The sequence below is a fragment of the Sinocyclocheilus anshuiensis genome, unplaced genomic scaffold (assembly GCF_001515605.1).
Source record: "Sinocyclocheilus anshuiensis isolate Anshui unplaced genomic scaffold, SAMN03320099.WGS_v1.1 scaffold35, whole genome shotgun sequence".
Taxonomy (NCBI): domain Eukaryota; kingdom Metazoa; phylum Chordata; class Actinopteri; order Cypriniformes; family Cyprinidae; genus Sinocyclocheilus; species Sinocyclocheilus anshuiensis.
Window position 1 is genome coordinate 498,180 of NW_015552558.1, and position 23,004 is coordinate 521,183.

General features: G+C 36.2%; 1 protein-coding gene across 1 annotated transcript in view; it reads left to right on the forward strand.

Moving 5' to 3' along the window:
* LOC107664637 (uncharacterized) overlaps nt 1-21,022 on the forward strand; it is a 38,823-nt gene extending 17,801 nt beyond the window's left edge. Inside the window, exons 4-6 of the mRNA XM_016455255.1 lie at nt 14,731-14,913; nt 20,670-20,784; nt 20,891-21,022. Coding sequence (XP_016310741.1) covers nt 14,731-14,913; nt 20,670-20,784; nt 20,891-20,964 — 372 coding nt within the window. The 3' untranslated portion in view covers nt 20,965-21,022. The remainder of the gene's footprint in view (nt 1-14,730; nt 14,914-20,669; nt 20,785-20,890) is intronic.
* The last annotated feature ends 1,982 nt before the right edge of the window (nt 21,023-23,004 follow it).

Genomic DNA, 23,004 nt, shown 5'->3' on the forward strand with positions numbered 1-23,004 from the left:
ATCAGAAAGCCAATGTGTTCCTGCACATCCGTACCTGACAGTCTGACGTGGGAACGGCCGGCACTAATAACAAAGAAGTAGAGAAAGAACGCTCCTCTACCTGTCAGTGTGCGATCTGAGGGTAATGCATGAGCAATGAGGGGTGTGTGTGTGTGTGTGTGTGTGTGTGTGTGTGTGTGTGTGTGAGCATTAAAAAAATAAATAGTGCCGCAATCATCTTGTTGCAGCTTCGGCTCACTTACCGTCCTGACAGATTTCTCAGCACACACACACACACACACACACACACACACACTGAGTTCACAACTTGGGTGGCAACTCCTCTTTTAGTGCTCTTGATGAAGAAATGTTATTGGTTGTCAAACAAGTCATTAAAAAGGAATTCTGCAATTCCTAGCTCAAATCGTAGACCTTTGCAAATCATGTTATTTTTGCAGCCCTTTGCAATGACCCCGTGTATGTTTTAGATTCAAAAAGTACTGCTACAGCTGTGGAAATATTAGTAATGAAGGTGCTACTAATTGGATGCAGTTGTTTAGATTGTAATTAAGAAAACAGCATCGTTTAGCCTACACACTTGCAGAATCTTTTTCAGCTAGAGCGGTCTCCATCCCAGAACTGCAGTCATAACCTCCTCTCTCATATTGGCCCTAATTTGCCGTTATTGAACTGATAAAATGCTAACACATTAAACACATTTGCCAGCATGATGAAAATTTAGGGTTATTGCATTTCACAATTTTTACATTATTCAGGCTGACGATTTTTCATTTAAATAAGATGGGCTAGGCCATTATTTCATAATTATTGTGGCAATTTCTCTATGCAAAAAGGGTCACTTTCCCAACTCAGCAAAGACATATCCCTATTAAACTAATTTGCCTACATGCAATTTTTTGTCATTTTTCCCTCATTAACTATTTATCAACACAGTAGAAAAAATATATGTTGGAGGGGAGGGAGCAGCCAGACAGTGCTGAAACTAATATTTTGCAACTCTAATGATTTTTTGCATCCTTAATTAGATAGAATATGCTTGATATGATTAGGCCAGGATGTAGTAGTTTTCATTAAAAATTGATTTCAGAAACTGTATTCCAAATGTTCTCTCACAATTAAATAATGAATCCAGCACATTCCTTATTATGGACCCAATTCATATCGCTGAAAGAGGCGTTATTTTAATAACAGGAGGCCACGAGGCCTTCATTAGCAGAGAATGGGGGTGGAGAGAGCATAGACAACATTTGCAGGTACAGACAGAGCCACAGGACGCTTGGAAACTTGAAAAGTTTTAGCAGCTTGTATGAATGCCTGTGGCCAATACTGTACATGCGCTGACCATTGCAAATGAATATTACAGTGTTGCAGAAACTGACATACTTTGTCTTGGCCTCAGCACATCAAATACCAACTAAATAGCATCATTACAATACATATAATTTATCATTAAAAAAAGAAAAAAACCTGTTTGTTTTATGCATTGCGAGTATTTAATAGCATTTAAGACATCAAATACTGCTAAGTCCTGCTATACTTTATCTGAAACTGCTAGCCTTTATTTTTATTTTATGAGCTCATAATAATTAAGATGGAATACTTATTTTATTTTATTTTATTAATGGATGGCAAAAGAAAAAAAATATTGTCACTAGCAGAAATACTTGGGTTTTACTCCGACTCTGACCTAAAATAAACATTCAAAATACATTTTTACCTAAATCAGTTTCCATGTAAGTTGTCATCTAGCCTATACAAGGTTATTAAAGCTAATAATTTGCTAATTTTAAGTAACTTGATTCCTGATATGAAGCACATTTTTCTTTATAGAGTAAAGAAGCCGTTCTGACACTAAAACAGTTATGGGTAATTCTTCATTAATGTAAGTTTCTTTTTCCGAGCACTACAACAATAAAACAATCCACAATAAATTATTTTGCACATGGCCTGGTTTTATCGTTATCAAATTCTGTATGTTTCATGGGGCGATCATAAAAACTAATCTGATTTTTTACTCTTTAATTAACTTCACATTATAGCTTATTTCCTTCTAGGCCATGTGATCAGCATTATTACATTATTAACACATTGTCATACTAGCATTCAGCGGCCACTGAATAAAAATAAGCACTTGCATTTAACAAACACGTACAGTATGGTTGGCTACATCGTAGGTTGTGGGTCTTTTGCTGAGAAACATTTCTATGATGGTGATTACAACCACATAGGCTTTATGTTCTAACTGCACTCCTATAGTGTGTAGCCTATGTCTAGCGAAGGGGCCTAAAGTCAAAGTGTGTGGATAATGAGCTCATTAATTATGTATAGGCACTGCTGCAGATGGACCTCATTAATTGCGTGCCGTCACCTTCTTGATTACTGTACCTGGAAGGGAGGTGCTAATGTCTGCCGTGCTTAAGCAGGTAACGCAAACTGTTTTGTCACCGGCTGTGTGACAATGACAGAGGAGTCCGGCGTCGCCGTAATCTTCTCCGTAATTCACCAGAACGTTACGCTAATGGCTGCTGATAGCCCTGGAGATGTTTTCGCTACTGAATCGCATCGAGATTTGCGCTCTGTCGTGCTATTTGTCTCCACATGTCTCAGTAATGTCTTTCCACGGGCTGAATTTAAGGAACACCCTAGGTGCTTTGCAAAACAACTGACAGGGGCCCAACCTGTCGCAGGAAGGAGAACACACGCATTGAAGATCTAATGAGGAGCAGACTGCCGCTCTCTTCCTGTGCGCCCCCCACCACTCATCTCTCTGTCTCTCCGTCTGTAATTATTAAGACGGAGTTACGTGGGACCTTTTCATGCTGTTGCTTTAGTCCAACTCTGTGACAGCAAATTCATCAAATAACTGACTCCAAACTTTCTCTCTCTACAGTTGCCTTTGCTCAAATTATTAAATATTGTCACCTATATGTAATATTTAAGAGTCGGAAAACAAATATCGCTTCACAATTAATATCTCCCTATCATTATGCTATACTGTCGAAATGTTTGGGGTCAGTACGAGTGATTTATTTGTAATTATGTATTTTACCAAAATGGAATTATGCTGCTTTGCATTAAAGGATTAAAATACATTTCCATTGTATTTACATTTAACTGTTAAACTGGCAAATTATACTGTATTTTTGATAAAGCAGAAACAAATAAATGCAGCCTTGTTAAGCGTAAGAGACTATTTAAAAAAAACCATCTTACTGACCCCAAACTTTTAAACTTTAAATACATATTACAATATTACAATTAAAAAGCACTGTATTACTAAATAACTGCAAATTTTATAAAATTAATTTACTAAAAAATTCAAACATTGATGTGCATTATAGTAAGCAGAATTTTGAGGATTATTTTGAGTGCTTCAGTGTCACAATTCAAAATTCCTGATTTTCCTGGGAATCAAACCCAAGAATTTGGCATTAAATGCTTTATTAAATTAGAGAATGAATCATTTGTTTTACTTTTTTTTTTTTTTTTGTAGTCCCACATACAATTTATGGCTTTTCCCAAAATTATCAGCTTTAGTTCTCACCTACAAAAGCTGACTAGCGGCCCATGACCGGCAAGCTCCGGAGACACTGTCAGGTAACAATGGGCCTGAAAAAGCCCAAAACAGGAACATAAACACTGGAACGAAGGGGGAAGCTGCCCAGAATCTGCCCTGATATAGGAAGGGTCACAGGAAGGCACCTGCAGCCCTACCCCCTCCACTCTGCCGGCCTGTTTGCTTGCATTAGTTCTGAAAGCCGCTTCTTCAATTACAGGAGGCTATTAGTGGACAGTGCACAGAGGCTGCAGGGCCCCGGGCTACAGCGGCACAGCCACACAACAGAGCTCAATATGACATGACTGCAGAAGGGACACGCCTGCCATGCAGAAAAGGTCAACGGCTTTCGGTGGGCAGCAATGTGTGAAAGTGTTGAGGTCGCACAATGGTTTGGGAAGAGAGAGACACTAATCTGGATTTGCGTGGAAGCCCCTCAGATTGTCCTTGGCTAATTTATTGCTTTGGTGCGTTTATAAAGCTCGTATCTCATTCAACATCATCAGTTTGGTCGCTTTTTTATGGTCACGGTTAAAGGTCCCATGACATGCTGCTTTTTGGATGCTTTTATATAGGCCTAAGTGGTCCCTAGTACTGTATCTGAAGTCTCTTTCCCGAAATTCAGCCTTGGTGCAGAATTTCAGCCACTACGAGCCAGTCCCACAATGAGCTTTCCTTAGGACGTGCCATTTCTGTGTCTGTAGCTAACAGAAGGAGCAAATTGGATGGTCAGTAAGTCAGTGAACATTGTTTAAAGATGCAGCACAACAGGGATTTGTGAGAATATCAGGTTTTTAATATAATTTTTTTTCCCATCTGTGACCAAAAAAAAAAGAAATTGTTTTTAGGCAACAACTTCAACTGAATGTATCTCCCATGCAACAGAGCCTGAAAACAGAGTATTTCTAAAGCACCAGTCAATTAGAATTAGGCACATATATGGGATAATGCATGGCTAGTTGTGCATTAAACAATTTTAATGCACGACATGGAGGCCAAGAACCCCCCGACGTGATGGAACAACATGGAATCAATACAGAAGAACCATTATTTTATTTTATTTTATTTTATTTTATTATTTTATTTTATTTTATTTTATTTCATTTTATTTCATTTTATTTTATTTTATTTTATTTTATTTTATTTTATTTTATTTTATTTTATTTTATTTTATTTTATTTTATTTTATTTTATTTTATTTTATTTTATTTTATTTTATTTTATTTTATTTTATTTTATTTTATTTTATTTTATTTTATTTTATTTTATTTTATTTTATTTTATTTTATTTTATTTTATTTTATTTTATTTTATTTTATTTTATTTTATTTTATTTTATTTTATTTTATTTTATTTTATTTTATTTTATTTATTTTATTTTATTATCACTTTGGTTACTTATGCTCTTTTAAAATTATTGTTATGCCAAGAAGCACAATTGCAGCTTGGATTCAGAACCAAGAAAGAGCTGATTCTTATTCAGATCAGTTCAGTACTTTTTATATGAAACAGTAACATCAAATATATATTTTTATATATGTCTATATAGTTTATTATTAATTTACATTTCAATTTGGTTTTATTTATTTTAGCAACTTCTTTAGTTATAACTTGGCAAGTAGCTTAAATAAACATTTATTTATTTATTTAATGGTTTTAATTTTAGTTTCAGCTAGCTGTAATAACCCTTCCTTGAATACTGAACAGACTAATTGTTTATTTAAATTATTATTCATAATAAATTAACTTTACAATTATTTAATTAACTTAAGTATATTTTACCGTATGGCTGTTCCCACTGGTTAACAGGGTCTGCTTTGTGTTGTGTCTAAAAACACCCCGCAGCTATAGTAAAATCACTGTAATGCACAGTCATGAGTGCTTATTGCTTTAACAAAGTGTTCAAGGAGTTTCTTACGAAACAAGGTGAAGGAGTCACATTTTTACATTTGTGAGGAGAATATTCAACACACTCGTACAATTCGTAACTATTTTAAGTTTTAGCGAATTGGTCACTAATTCTCATTTGTATATTTTTATATGATCTACTTACACCCCACTGATGCTTAGGGTTAGAAGCAGGGTTAGGGGTGGGCCTTAATGCTGACAATTATTTGAAACATCACACTTTTCATTCATGTTTTACAAATTCATACAAAACTGCCAGCTGTCAGGGTATTTTGTGGTAGTCAACAAGGACAACGAAGAATCACTATAGAAACAGTTTTTAATGAGTGAGCCAAAATATGCAGGAGAATAACAAGAGTATTAAAAACTGACAAAGAGTCAAAACACAGAGCTATATATTCAGGAAACAAACAAAAGTAAATAGATTAGACACAGGTGAAACTAATTAGCAACTAACAAGGGAAAATCAAGAACTAAACTGAAATGAAAAATAGGAAACAGAATGGGAGGAATGAAATAGCAGCTAAACTAAACATCACCATTACACCACCTTGTAAAATAGTTATTTTCTCATGAGATCTTTTGTTCTGTTGAAGATCCGATCTGTAAATTGAAACCCAAATTAATCACTCTTGAGTTTTTAGCGAGTATCTTTGCTGATGCTCAAATAAATCTATGAGCAGATTGGTGTATGCAAAACCCTTTTTAATATGAATGTAAATATCCCTGATTCTCTCCCCTCCAAACAAACCTCGAAAAAGTTTCACTTCCAGGCATTAGTGCTTCATGCAAGTCGCTGTTTCCTTTCCGGAGTTGTTTATGGATTAAATGGGCTTTTTAAGCATTTATAAAAGCAGATTAGTAACAGTGAATTATGCAGATGCATGAAGCAGATTATCCTGAGCTCAGATACTATCTCCTCTTTATCTGTCTCTGCTTGGAGTCTGAAGTTAAATATTCATGCCTGTTTAGTTTATAAATCTCTCTACCAGCCAGGTCAAGCACACGTCACAGTAGATTGGCATTACATTAGCATTGGTTCATTGAGGTAAATGAGTTGTGCTGTCAGAAGAGCGCTCACTCTGTCCACTGCTAACAAGCAATAAACAATACAAATGATCTTGGGATGACTCATTTTGTCCGTTCTGATGTTCAGCAGTTGTTTGTCAAGTCTGTGGGAGCAGTAGGGCAGATATAAAACCATTCCACAGCCAAATCATGCTCGAGCACTGCAGATTCATGTTGCCCTAATTACACAAACAACATGCTCCACCATGCGTGTGGTAATAATGCACATCTATGAACATGCAGCCAGAGAAACCCATTCAGAGAAATCACAAGGAATCAATATTATAGTTCTGCATAGAGAGAAGCATTCAGGTTTTGGAAGTATTCCCATGGGGTTACCTACAATAACTTATAGACCTACTGATTCTGACTTTTTTTTCTAAGAATTCCAAGTTTTTGACTCACAATTCTGACTTTATAACTCAGATTTGTAAGACATTAACTCTTGACTTGTGAGATATAAACTCTGAATTGTGACATGAAAACTTCCAAATTATGAGGGGGAAAAATTCAGAATTCTGAGTTTATATCAGGTAATTCTGACATTTCATCTGATGATTTTGAGGAAAAAAGTCATAAATGTGAGATAAAAATTAGCAATTACATTTTTTTTTAATCCTGTGGCAGAAATGGACTTCCAATTAATTAATGGTATATGCTGTTTTTAAAACTCACATTTTATTTTATTGTTTTATCTAGCTATCTATCTATCTATCTCTCTCTCTATATATATATATATATATATATCTCTCTCTCTATATATATATCTATATATCTATCTATCTCAGTCTGTGGGAGCAGTAGGGCAGATATAAAACCATTCCACAGCCAAATCATGCTCGAGCACTGCAGATTCATGTTGCCCTAATTACACAAACAACATGCTCCACCATGCGTGTGGTAATAATGCACATCTATGAACATGCAGCCAGAGAAACCCATTCAGAGAAATCACAAGGAATCAATATTATAGTTCTGCATAGAGAGAAGCATTCAGGTTTTGGAAGTATTCCCATGGGGTTACCTACAATAACTTATAGACCTACTGATTCTGACTTTTTTTTCTAAGAATTCCAAGTTTTTGACTCACAATTCTGACTTTATAACTCAGATTTGTAAGACATTAACTCTTGACTTGTGAGATATAAACTCTGAATTGTGACATGAAAACTTCCAAATTATGAGGGGGAAAAATTCAGAATTCTGAGTTTATATCAGGTAATTCTGACATTTCATCTGATGATTTTGAGGAAAAAAGTCATAAATGTGAGATAAAAATTAGCAATTACATTTTTTTTTAATCCTGTGGCAGAAATGGACTTCCAATTAATTAATGGTATATGCTGTTTTTAAAACTCACATTTTATTTTATTGTTTTATCTAGCTATCTATCTATCTATCTCTCTCTCTATATATATATATATATATATATGTGTATGTATATACTCTGTACATATAAATGTGAATTGCGCACACACACACACATATGTCTGTTTCTACATGGCAGCTGTTTACCAAGGTATAATTTCGAAAGATTAGTTAGCACATGTTGCAAAACTAAAAATTTGATAGTTTAGCAACAAACATGAGACAGAACACACAAATTGGGTAAATAGTTAATTGTTAATTCGATGTAACTAGTATATTACAATTTTAGCAATGTTGTACTATTTCAGTAATGAATTAGTAGTAGTTGTTGTAGTTGTAGTAATTGTGGTATTTTTCACTGAGCTCATTACAGTCCATTCTGGGATTGCTTTCTCTCCAAAGCATACATGCACTTTGTAAAATTTGGGCCAAAGTTAGTATTTTATAAAATATTAGAGCATAGCATATTGGTGCCTACCACTCCAGGCTTCACATCTGTGTGTACCTAATATAACAAAAAATTCTGAATAAGTGGGCAGCTCACTAGTTTGTGTAAAAGAGCTATACAGCTCAACATCCACTTTTCTGTTTATATATCGTTGTTTATTTTTGTAGAACAGCTTAACCCAGTATATCAGTATCATGGCCCCTGGATGCCCTCACTGGCCCCACATTCACCCTACTGTTTAAACCCCAGCTGCAGCTCCGCTTTACTCTCTCCCATGATCTTCTGCTGTAATCTGCCCATCACATCATACTGTACCAGACCTGCCATGTGCAACTGCCACATAAATAACCCAGGCTGTCCGCCACACACACACACACACACACACACACACACACACGCACAGGCTCATTCAAATGCACCTGTCAACTTGATGAAGCACTCGCCCGCAGGGAAGCATTGTTTACATTTTCACTCCACTCTTCGCAAAAGTGAGATTCTAATTATTTTCCCACTGTAAATTAAAGCCAAGTGGGACAGAACTGAGAAGCTGCAGATTCCAACAGTGGAGCAGCACTATATATAAACCGCTCTTAGGGAGAAGGGTGGGTAGAGCGCGAGAGGAAGGTCAGTGGTGTTTTGTCTTGAAAATATGAGAAGAAAACAGCAGAGGTACTTGTGGTGGGGAAAGCTAAAAATCTGTGCTGGGGAAGTTACTTTGAACCTGTGCTGTGAGTTTGCCAAGATACAAGCTAGTTATAATTTAAAGAAATTCACTGTGTTTGTAATGAGAGCAGTATTTATAAAGCCCCAAAACAGTGAGGTTCTCAATTAGAGTGACAGCTTAAAAAAACTGAACAAAATAAGTTATAAAATACTGCTAAAGAATAATTTGCATTTATGCATTTAAGTTTTTAGTTTTTATTTGAAGCAACTTTTAAAAGAGAAGGAAACAAAGCAATTTGTCAAAGAGCTAACAATATTTGTAATAAACAATGCCAGGTTTATTAGACAACTAGATTAGGAAGCAAACTAGGAAAGAGGAGAAATGCAGAGCATTTCAGAATTTGTTGTTTGTTGTTAGTTACTCCCTCAACAGATGCTTTTACTGCGTGTGACCATTAAAGCTAGATCTGGAGATGATAAACAGATTGAAATATATATTAACATTTGTATGTATTATGATATGCCTGTGCTGTATTATTTATCATCCCAATGCACCTAAACAAGAGGAGGAGAGAGATTGAAAACAAATTAGTCCCAAAGGCAAACCAACATACAAGAGCAAAACTAAACCTTACTGTCTAATGCTTCATCTTAAAGGAAGGAATAAATATGGTACATAGCAACTTTGCATGCCATACAAATAGCACTTAAAATGTGACATGACTTGACTTGATGAATTTAAACATTAGCATATTGCTAAGCTAACAAAGGCATATTCTATTAAACTTCTAAAATATACAGCACACCCTAATTTTGGGTAAAACAATACTATTTATTGATTGTATTTGGTGTTAAATTAATAATAATAAACAACATTTTTGTTCAGAGTCATGTTGCAATGCAGTTCACACACTAGGGTTTACACTGTCAAAGAACAATATAAAGTCATTGATTGAAGGTGGGTAAAAGGGGGTAAAGGGTTATGCTCCATCATGCTAAATAAATAAATAAATGCTCAAGATATCCATCTATCCATCAAATGCTCAGTCGGAACTCAAGAGTGTGCTGATGCAAATTTGGGCATTTATCAGGTCTGCAGAAATGAAAAAATAAATAAATAGCCACAATAATTTCTTAAAATGCCCAATTGCTCAAAAAATGAAAGAAAGATGTGGAAGACTGCAACATAGAGCATTCCCTTTGCATGCTTACATGTTTATAACCTGTGGGTTTTATTTGTTGCCTTTTATTTTATTTGTAGACGTTTTATTTTTAAATTAACAGACATTTTACAGTATAATTAGCAGTTGCATTTTGTTTTACACGAGAACATTTGGGTCCGTTTGAAATCGCTGAATAAATTTGGCCCTTTTATGTCAGTATTTAAAAAGCTGCTCTCATCTGACTCTGACTTGGCACTGCAGTTATTACTCCATTAAACAGCAGCTTTCGTACATGCTGGCCAGCATATTAGGGTTGTCGTGAGGAGGCACCCACACTTAAATAATGCACTTATCAAATTTCGGATATCCATTTTTACAAATATGGAGTTGTGTAATCTCATTTGCTTGGGCACAGGCACAGGCTCATTTGGAGTGGAATGGAGCACCAGTCTGTATTTTCACTTCCTGGACCCCCGCCTGTCTGTCCATTTGCCGTAACGCCTGCAAAATCTGAATTTATGTTGCGGCTGGGAGACATGGTTTGATGTTTATAGTCCTCAAAGAAGCAATGGCTGTCTCTCCAGATTCAAATAAAGAGACTGATATGGACTCTATCAGATTTCTGAATACAGACGTCCACAATAAATCGAAGCTTGATTGGTTAGAATTAGGTTAGCTCACTTGAATGCTATCTGCTTAACCCACAGATGGGTTCCCTGAGAACAGCCAGGCATTGAGTCTGAGTCAAGCACTTACCGCCAGCGCGAAGACGGCGCTGGAGAGAAGCGTCCGCCAAGTATTCTCGCGTTTAAGAAAAGGTTCAAAGGAATAACCATGATGCAATGCGTGAAACGCTCAGAATACAGACTTTGTGATTTCTGACAGTGGAATTACACATGCAGATTAACCACACTGAGTGTGAACAACCAAGATGAGATGTTGCTAAAGCGACAAAGAGCCGCGGAGACACTTGAAACGTCACGGCATACGAAGCGCTAAACAACAGAGTCTTCAGTATCTGTCCAGACCACACATGAATCGTTCAGAGAACAGACTTTGAGTGTTTGCAATTTGCTCGCTCATGTCTTTCCGATGACGTTTGATGTGTCCTGTGACAATGCTCAGTGTGGACCTTCTCTCCAGGCACTCTGTATTTAAGAAGTGTCTAATTACGTGCAGTAATGACTCTCAATTTCCGACCTACCAGCACAACCTGTGTTTAGCCAACAGTCTTAAGTAGTTGGAAAATCAAGACGGGGGTACACAGTGAAATTAAAGTTCTCCTTCGCTCTGACCCTTCCTGACAAGACCTATGTTTTTCCAGAGGAGTCGTAATTACAGAGCCAATTAAGGGGTCACCTTGAGTTTATAAACTCGGCTGTGGCCTGAAAAACTTCCTGCTAAAAGAGGGGAAAAAGGGAAACAGAGAGAAAGTGAGTCATGTGGTAATCTGAATTCAGGCCTGTCTGAGCCTGCTGACTTCTTCCAAACGCCCCTCAAAGTGTTTCCAGTCTCAGAGGATGAGGTCCTGTTTTCTTCTCTGCATTCATCTTGTTGGTCATCCAGACCTGCTGGACTGAGTTTTCATTGTTTTTTATAGCCAAAAAAGTCCACTATAGAGTGCTGCACCCTGGTTTCCTTGACAAAAAACCCAATAGGATTTTCCCATTTTGGATTATTGCAGGAAATAAGCTCACATGGCCAAGAAAAGCTTATGATTCCTACACGTTTTATTCATCATGATAATCTTGGCAAATGAACACAACTTTTATGAATTTTGAAGCCCAAATACAATCACCAGAAGAAAGAATAGTATAGAATAGTTTGCAAAAGTGCAATTATAAACAGCGAGGCTATAAAAGCGGGAAAAGACATGATGATGTTTAATGTCCCCAGCAGCCTCTGTATAGTCTCATTTAGCCACTTGTTAGCAACTGCATTTTTCAAGACAAGTAAAAGCTTAAAAAATCACAAGGGGGTAATACTGATTCTATGATATATCATAGAATAATATGTGAACATATCTTGAGCTTGTGTTAACCACAGACCTTATTTCAGGCATTTAACCACAAACCCATTCAAATAGAAATACAAAAACCCATGCCAAAATGTCCATATGAAAGTCAAGTCACCATTATTTATATAGTGTTTTTTTCAATGCAAATTTTGTCAAAGCAGCTTTACAGTATTACACAGGGAAATAGTGTGCCGTTTTCCTCTGGCCAGACGAAACCAGCAGTTTAATTCTAGGTTGCAACAAAGTCAGATTGTACAGAGGACTCATCTGGTTTCTGTGGTCTTGCCCCGATGGCCGTCAGGTGATGTAGTCTTTGAGGGGATCTGTATCTGGTGCTCATCTAGTTGACATGGTCAACAAAAAATATTTCATCCCTACCATATGACTTTATTTTTTCTCACATAGTCACATCTTACATGTGCATATACAATATATACAGTTACATGTAAATAATTCATTTCAAGACTCTCTCGCCTTTTTTTGATAGCATTAGAAGGTAGTATTGTGGCTCTTTGATATATTATATAGTTCTAAATGATATTCATGTACCACAGTATTTTCATGATACTCCAATGTACATGTCCACAACACCATGGTAATACATTCAGACCTAAAATAAATGGTGAGTCTTTGCACATAACATGCTGTGACAGCGCATTCACAAATATGTTTGAGAAATGATGAGTATATGTATAGTGTGCATGTGTGTGTGTGTGTTTGAGGTCAGAGGGGGTGTGTGTAGCAGTGCTGACACTAGTGTGAAGCTGGCCCAGTTGGGTGAGAGGCGCTGTGATCTTCACACACCAATGCATCTGAGATCCATGACCTATATAGCATGTTACACGCTCTGCTTGTCTCCTGTGTTCCTCTAATAGAGCAGGGCAGTGCATCACAGGTACAACACACACAAGGGACCCGTATACTTGGATCAGAGCCATCCCTCATGACATCAGACCTGCTGAGACACTTAAGATATGATTTAATCACAACATCTGATTTTTTTTTTCATCGTGTATTTTCCCTTTTTTTTTTTTTTTTTGCATTTGTATATTTGTCTCTGTTGTAATCTCCCATGAGCCTTTGATGTTCAAAGCTCTGCCTATGTTCTGAATGAAACACTAGCATACTGTTTCCTGCATAGTGTGTAATATACATTGTCCACTGACTGCAATTTGTTAAAAAATAGTACAGTATGTGAAACAGAATGTTGTATGCAACGATAAACAATATTATGCATATATAAAATACATAAAGAAGAAAAGTCATGAACACATTTTGATCATTTTTGATAATTTCAACTTCTTTTGTGCACAATAAGACCTGAAGCATGGAAAAAGTGAGCAGAATGCATGTTGAGGTTGATAACCATTTCTGGTTTCATTCATACAGCTGTAAATGGAAGGTCAAGTTGAGCAGACTGTAGTAAAGTAGTAGGTCTTCTGAGCATTCCATGCATAAAGAAAATTTACATACCATGCAAAAATAGAACAAATAGCATGCTATTCCAAGCATAGCCCTTAACACTAGTATTAATGAGTGATATGGGCCACTAGTTTCTTTGTTTTTCCTTTCCGTCGTTTAAGGATTAGGCTGAAGCAGGTTATTGTAGGCTGGTGTGTGTTAGTGTCGTGTCAGGGTCAGAGGCTGCGTGAGTCATGCAGAAACCTGACACGCTGCATTCCTGCGTCTCTCAGGCAGAGCTCATCACCTCACAAGCACAGCTGTAAATTACAGACCATTACTGTCAACTATCTGGGTTTGCATTCATCTCAGTGAGCACTGAACTGTGGCCGCAGGTAGGGCAGGTAATTGTGTTAGGGTAAGCATTTGTGCAAGCATGCAGTTGCACTTAGATACACCCTTGATCTGAACACACACACACAAACACATGCAGCTACGTGAACACGTGGTCATAGTGTCTATTTTAATTTATTTGCGTTAGCATACCAGTAAAATTTCTTGAATTACAAAACCAAATTTTTGATAACATTAGACTGCAAAGCAGTCTAAAAAATATTTTTTAGAAGTAGTTTCATTTAAATTAATAAATAAAACAATTTTCTGCATTTTCTGGTTTCTGCATTCATTTACAGACATGGCAAAAATAATGGCACCCTTACTCTTTTTTTATTTTTTGATTCACAATGTCTTTCAGAAAACTACTGAAATTAAAACGTTTTGGAATCCACCTGTGTGTAGTTGGTGTGCAGAAAAAAATCTGAATAATTACAAAAAAATGCAGAACTAAACATTTACTTACTCTCATGGCATTAGAATAATTAGAATAATTTTCTTTCTTCAATGGAAGGCAAAAGAAGATTTTTTGAAAAATGCTCTACAGTGAAAGTTTGTGGGGTCCAGTGTTGTTTTTGGCCCAAATCATCTGTAGAGCATGTGTGCAAGTTTTCATTTGTGAGTTTTCATTAACAGTCACTCACGTAGCAAATTGTTTTAGTATTTAGTATTGCAATACTGTTTAAATACTTGAGTTGTCTCTAACAAGGTGTGTATATGTGGGGGGGTGTATGTGTCTCAATAGGTGGCAGTGTATGACTACATCTGGACGGAGGAGGAGCCTGTGGTAGGATTGGCACCACCTTCGGGCACGCCCAATACCGGATGTGAGACCAGCACCCATTTATCCATCTACACACTGCACTTGAGCGGCCTGCGCCATCATTACAGACACTTCCTGAGACAACCTGATGGAGCCATTTTAGAGGTGCATCTTCTATGCAGAATCCTAAATTAAAAAATGACTCAGAATACTTTATATGCACACAACAAAAATGGGGCTCCTCAAGTGAAGTTCACACAAAAATCCACTCACAATTGATTTCAATAGAACCTGACATTAGCATGCTGCTAAGCTAACAACACAGTACAGGGAAAAAAAACCCTGAATTTTTTATTTTGACTTTTTCATTTTGATACATTCTGGTGTTGCCTTACCTGTGAAGAATACATACATGCTGCCTTATGTTTTAGCCAAAATGATCTTTAAAGGCAGCATGTTGCTTTTTACCTTGTGAAACAGCATGCCTAATGATGCCTAAAACTGCTCCCTGGGTTTTGGAACAGAGCTAAAGAGTGTAAAGAAGGAAGTATTGTCACCTTCACCACAGGCAGTCAGTGCATTTCTCCCATGATTGTATCCCTCACACCTGGACTAGGTGCTAATTCTTTCTTCCTTTGGTTAATCTAGGAATCTATAGTGGGATATATTCGCTAACCTCCGCCCATGGCTTCACACGTTATTAAACGCAGAAGAACAGCAAGGCGCAGACTGCCGTCCAGATTGCTGTCTAATTAAATGTACCACTGATTCTGCTTGGTAACAACTGCAAGCACATGAATTAACTCCCATCCCCCCTGAGAACAACCTGGATCATCCTAACAAAATTAATATTTTAGAACTTCCGTGTCAGAAACAGCAGATTTATGCTGCGTGCACGTCGACGGCTCGCTCGCAGGCAGTGCGGTCGGTTAATGGCGTCCTGAGTTGTTTTGTGACTGATGAGAGTACCATAGAATGTGGCGCATATTTATCAGTCTGAGGGCCCTGAAGAGCCACAAACACATCAGTGATGATACTAAACAACAAATGACTTGAGAAGCTGTCAAGAACTGCTGAACTTTGTCCATGTTTGGAAGGCAAAAGTCTGTATACCAGCCATTCAAATGCAGTAAATCACACATCACAATCACAACTCATGCATATACTGTAGATGCAGGTTCCATATATGCCAGTACTTTAAATTTCCCTTTTGCAAAGATTTTGTGATTAAGACCTACCATAAATTAGCAATTGGCTCAAAATCAGCAGAATTTAGAATTATTTTCATCTTGGATTTTGTTTTTGAAGGCAGTCAATGTAATATATGAAGTGTATACAAAAAATATCTATCTATCTATCTATCTATCTATCTATCTATCTATCTATCTATCTATCATTCATTCATTCATTCATTCATTCATTCATTCATTCATTCATTCATTCATTTATTTATTTATTGTGACCCTGGAGCACAAAACCAGTCTTAAGTCGCTGGGGTATATTGGTTGCAATACCCAACAATACATTGTATGGGTCAAAATGATTGTTTTTTCTTTTATGCCAAAAAATCATTAGGGTATTAAGTAAAGATCATGTTCCATGAAGATATTTGTTAAATTTCCTACCATAAATACATCAGTTAATTTTTGATTAGTAATATGCATTGCTAAGAACTTAATTTGGACAACTTTAAAGGCGATTTTCTCAATATTTAGATTTTGTTGCACCCTCAGATTACAGATTTTCCTATAATATTGCCAAATATTGTCCTACTGTATCCTAACAAACCATACATCAATGTAAAGCTTATTTATTCAACTTTCAGCTGAAAAAAATTGAGCCTTATCACTGGTTTTGTGGACCAGGGTCACAAATGAAATTATAGTCAATAATAAACACATTATTATTAGTAGTAGTAGTATTTGAATAACATGCACCAATAAATTATGGACAAAAATAATGTGTAATAAGAAAGTAATTCTTGATTTCATGTGTACTTCAGCACTGAGTGACTATGATTATTTTAGGAGGGGGTTGTGTGTTGTGTTTGTGGCTGGCTCAGCAGAGGGAAGTGTCAGGCCATATCTGGAGTGTGTGATGGGTGTGGCGATGGGCAGGCTGACACACGAAAGACGCTGATAGCATCAGTGCCGCCCACCCCAGGGCACAGGCGACAGCCATGCCAGACTGTCCCAGACAGCACTGCAAACCTACAACACCACCCTAAATAATTCGCAATGTATATAATGAAACATCTAACAAATAAATACATTTTAATTTAATGTTCGGAAAATCCATATAGAAGTAACCAAAGGTCTAGAACACAAAGTGACCAGAAGATTTACAATTACAGCTTACACAGAGAGAAACATACACACATGCATATATGCTGGGGCACAGAAAAGCTCAAGCTGTTGGACACTGGGATATGAAAAGTATATGAGCAGGCGTTTAAATTACTTTCCCATATAATATATTATTGTTTTGGGAAATTTGTACTTTTTTACTTAAGTTAACTTAATATTTGTACTGAAATGATCTGAAGATTTGAATATTTACCCAATTTCCATCACGGCCTATAAGAAACGCTCAATATATCTAATATTTGTTTGTACATCTTGCATCTAGATGACAAGCTAAAAGTTATAAGAGATAAAAGTTCCTTCTGTGAACTTTAATGATCTTTTGAATAACCAATCAAATCCATTTCCTTGACTACAACTACAGCTATTCACCTTCATTTTAATCAGTCGACAAAACACACATCGTTGACAGTGAGTTTTCAATCAGTCTGTAAAGAACTGTGTATACTCAGCTGTCAAACAACTACTGTATAAAAATATCTGCTGCTGAATTGAAATAAACAGCTTTTTCTAGAACACCGATATGACTGGAGTCATCTTCTTATCATTTATTTAGGAGTAAAACGCTTTTACAAATTTGTATTGCACCACCAAGTTGATTAGATCGAAATATATTTCTGTGCACAAACCCATCACTACAGGGGATTTAGGTTTCACTGAAGAAAGCTTTGTCAGCATGCTACAGAAAAGAGTGCGGTTTAATCAGTTGCAATTCTGTGGCAACTTTACGACTCTCTCGTGAAGCTTCTATTAAAGTTATAGATGCTTTAAAAGCAAACATTACTTAAGCAGATGTTTACCGCTCTCTGAGTAACTACAAATTGGGGCAGGTAATAGCTCAGATTTGAATGCAGAACCAATAACTTTTTCATTTCCGATTGGGCCAACATCCGCCTCATATGTGGAAACAAGATGGCGTTGGACATAAACGTGTGTGAATTCATTAGGGCGTGTGCTAAAACGGCAGTAGGTTTATGTGCGCGAGCGCGTCTTTCCTCTCGGGCTAGCGTTTAAGTGTTCGCGGCCTAAGAAAGCAGCTCTCTGGCCAACTGTGCTGCATCATCTCTCGTTCCCATATGCCGTCTGCAGCATATGTGAAGCCTGCCGCCACTTCTGTAAAACTTCCATTAAAAATGCACAACTACAGCTCCAACAGCTTGAGTATTACCTCCACACAAATTATTAATTCTCGGCAAAACCGCTGATGAGCACCCAGCACGCATTAAACACACTCACTTACGCCAGCCTGTTTTTATCATGTGGCTTTTGAGGTTTCGGAGCATGCGGCGCTGTTTGTGTTTCTGTGTGTCCTTTGTTTGTCCTTGAAAGCAGCAAACTCTTTAAATAGACGCCGTGTGACAGTCATCTGGTATTGAAAGGTGCTAACGATTGACTGCTAGTGACTTTAGCCTAAAAACAAAGATACTAGTTTTGAGTGACACAGTGATGCTGGTTTTTATCTACTGCAGGGTTAAAGAAGTCTTGAATAGTGGAGACAAGGGCTAGTTGTGACTACTTTTATTTTCAAGTAAAACTTCTAAATTGACTACAGAAAATCAATTGAACATTTTCAAAAAAAAAAAATCACTCATTGAACATGTTATGTAACATTAATAAACATCTAAAGTTGCTTACAATTCATTTTGTATTTAAATTATTGGCTGGCATTATTAGCTCCTCAGCAAACATTTCATTCCTCAGTAAAACAATTCATGAAACAGCAAAAATGTAAAAGGTAATATACAACACACAATCATACAAAAATGTTAAAATACTATTTTGCCCAACATAAAGTGTAATTAATGAATTATATAAAATTACAAAATTTAAAATGAATGGAAACTCCCTTGAGCTGCAGTTTCATTTGTTGGATTTTTTTTCTGTCCTAATTTACTCTCATGTCATTCTAAACCCATAAGACTTTCTTTGAAATACAAATGATTTTTTTTTTCTTAATGAAATCTGAGAGTTTTCTCTTTCTGTCTCTTCACTGAAAAATGTTGACTCTTTAAAAAATTCATAAAAGAAATCCATATAAATCACGTGGTTTAATCCAAGTCTTCTGACAAGACACGATTGCTTTATATGATGAATAGTACACTAAACATGCACATATATAGAGTGCAAATCCAACATGTTAATCAGAGGCTCAAGTGTGCATGCCTGAAGTGCAAGAACCAATGAGGTTTGTTCTCACGCTTCAAGCAAGTACGGTTGAGCTTCCATTTACCATTTTTGATGTGATAAGGGTTTGGAACAACTTGGGTGTGAATAAATGATGACAGAATTTTAAATTCTGGACTATCCCTTTAAATGCCCTTGCCCTGAAGTTCAACATTTACATTTATAATGTGTATAATATAATTTATAATTTTGATATTGGAGTTTTAGTTTAGAGGTTGAATTTATCAAAAGGTCCTGATTTATGGTTACTAACTATGAATAATTACTACTACTACTGTTAGAGAAAACAACCATTTATGTAACTGAACTTTTGATTCACAAGTTGATATATGTGTGTATGACATCTTGTCACAGTCACCCCTTTATCATTAGTTCTGTGTGTTATTGAACCAAAGCCTTTTCAAATACCTCTTTTCTAACCTGCGGTGATCATTTGCTCCCAGTCAGTGCGGGCAATGAGGTAAAAATCGTGACATTTTATGTATATCTTCATTTGGATAATAGCGTATTAGATCCTCTATTAAATTATTTCTGTTCAGCTCACATTTATGAGTCAGAGCTCAGGACAGCTGACTGAAGCCACATTGACCCAGATTAGCATCTGGATATGAAATATTTAACCTTTAAAATAATCCTGCAGCTAGAATCATTGACAAATGACCTCGGTTCCTCTTCTGGTGTCTGCTTATAATCACTGTTCTGTATGTTTGATTGCCTATGTCTCATATGCCATGAGGTCAACTGAAAACAGAAAAAAATATAGTTATAATTAACTTTTTTTCTTGTTTAACTGGGCTAGATCATTCAAATCTGTGGCATGCATATTAATGTTCTTTTGCCTATTTTTCCATAGCAACCTTAATGATGAGAATTTTACAGTTATCTTGTTCTGTGTCCTAACCAGGTGTGACGTGATAAAGTGATAAACGCTCTTTCATGTTAATCGTAAGTTTTTGTTCTGACCAGCCGTGACAAGCAGCAAGACATTTTGCTATTCTCTACACTCCCACTGTGAAATTCATGGGTCAAAATTCCACATAATTTAATTTGCATCTTATTGGCCGTTTTTTTTTTTTTACATTTTTCTTTTCAGTCAGAACAAATGACTTGTATGATTTTTTATCTTTTTCCTCTGCAAACATAAATCAATGAATTGGTCAATGCAATCATTAATGATTTATTTTACTTTTTTTAATGCTATTTGTGGCCCATAATTCACACATTCAAGTTACAAATGGTCATGCCTACTCGTATACTAAAAATTAGGTGGATACACATTAATTGTGGAAAAATAATTTAAATAGTTTTGAACATCGTCTTACATTATGAAATTAATGAATTAATTTGAACATTTGTATGGTGTATTATTTACAGGTGATGCATGATTCTGACAGTAGAGAGTTTCAGAGATCAGAGGTGCATGAGGAACATGGGAGGATGAAGAATGTGATGCATCTCAGAGAGAGGAAGAGGAGAAAACCTGCCTGGCGTGAGTTGCAAATAGATGTATATTAAGATGAACTGTTAAATGATCATGATGCTACAAGCTTTTATTTGTTTGTGAAATTGTCAGTTTATGTAAATGTGTGTTACAGGATCACACAGGGTTGAGCCTCTTGGAGGAAGTGCCTGTGACTCAAGCAATGGAATAAAAGAGCCCAGCCCATAACCTTAAGTAGCCACACAATAAAAATAAAATTAAATTAAATAATAAAATAAATGCCTTTCAAAACCCAAGGATCCTTTACGATACATTTGTATATATATATATATATATATATATATATATATATATATACACCAGTGTAAAGGGCACATGTCTAAAAATCTACTAAACAGCAGATTCAAAGTAATTTCCAAAAGTCAGAGAAAGAGCTCTTGCAGCATTTATTTGCAGATGCTACTTGGTTTGATATTTTAGAGCTTTTAAGTGTGACTTATGTGTCTAAATATGTTTTGATAAAACTGTATACCTGTATACACCTATACTGTAGCAAAAACATGGTAACAGAACTCATAAAGGACTCCAGGCAAACTTGCACTACCATGGATTTGAATGAAAATTTGAATGCAGCTTTAATTACATTAATCAAACAGAACATAAAATTATATTATGACTTTCATGGTTTCCAGTTTTTGGTGTCAGATCTCCTTGGACAGAAGTAGAAACCAATACCAGAATGTCAAAGAAAAGTACAATACATAAATGCAAAGCAGTTCATCACTCAGGAAACAATGTAAAGTAACAATTCTATGAAGACATGAATGTGGGTCGTTTGGTCTTCACTGCTGCTTCAACACCATGAAAAATGACGATCCTAAAAGTCACTTATCAAGAGAGTGATAAAATATCAATATTGGGGCCACATTAAGCAGGATAATATTCTGTCTGCCTTGATTTGTATTGAGTATGTGTCTGCTGCCCGGTGCTTGACGTAATGAACTCGCCCACAAATCAGGCCTTAATGGGGCCCTACTTATATATACTGCTTAATTAAAGGTTGTGGGCTTATTAACATGTGTCAGCGGTGGCGGCCGGGCGAGATTGAATCTGTTCGTACGGTGCCAGGTTGTAAAGGTTTTATAGATAACCTATCATTATTAAACCCCATTGCTTAATATCAGATCTTAATAACCTGTCATTTTCATTGATGATGATTTTCTTTATGGGAGGCCATTATGGCCCAAAGTTGCGGCTGTTTGGGGGAAAATCTGTTTGGGACTCGGCACCTCAGTGCTTATGACTCTCGTGTGCTCATTGAACTTTCTGTCTTTTATGCGACGAGAGAGCATCAGTGAGTAGTGACCAGAGGGCTTTTAGCTCAGAACAGCCCAGCTGAGATTAGCCTTCATCTGTTTCTCTCTGTGTACAGTTCAAGAGAGCTTCTTCCCTGACCAGCATCAGAAAAACACATTCAGCCCATCATACGCATTCATATCCATCATGCATTCTTGGGTTTTATTAGAACTGATAGTAGATGGCATACGTACAATATACTGAACCACATGTGTGTGTATGTATATATATATATGTATGTGTGTATGTGTGTGTGTCTGTGTCTGTGTCTGTCTCTGTGTGTGTGTGTGTGTGTGTGTGTATATATGTCTGTCTGTGTCCATGTAGTAATAATATATATATATATATATATTACTACATGGAATTATTTGTATTTTCAAAGATGTCATACCATAAGACTGTTTAGAATAGAATTACATTTACAGATATACAAATATAATGTTCATACTAAATATACAAATGTACTCAAGGCATGTAGTTTAGTTGCTATTCAAGTGGTCATTATTTTGTATAACTATAATAATTAATCAAACTTAATATATTACATCGGTAGCCTTAATAAAAACAAAAACATGTAGTATGGATCGCATACTACATTAAGCACAACAATTATACAATTATACACAACTGTGTATAATAATAATAGTTTCCAAATCAGCATATTCTCAGTATATTCTTATAATCTGGCATCGCAGAAATGAATGAATGAATTACAATTTCATTTGTGACTGTATTTTTGATCAAAGAAATACAGACATGATGAATACATAAGAATCTTACATTCGAAAAATATTACTGACCACTTCTATTATGATGAAAAAAAAAGTTTAGTAGGTTGTATTTGTGTTTTACTGTATTGAGCACTTGAAACTGAACTTCACCCGTATTCAGCTGTTCATTGAAGATGAAGCT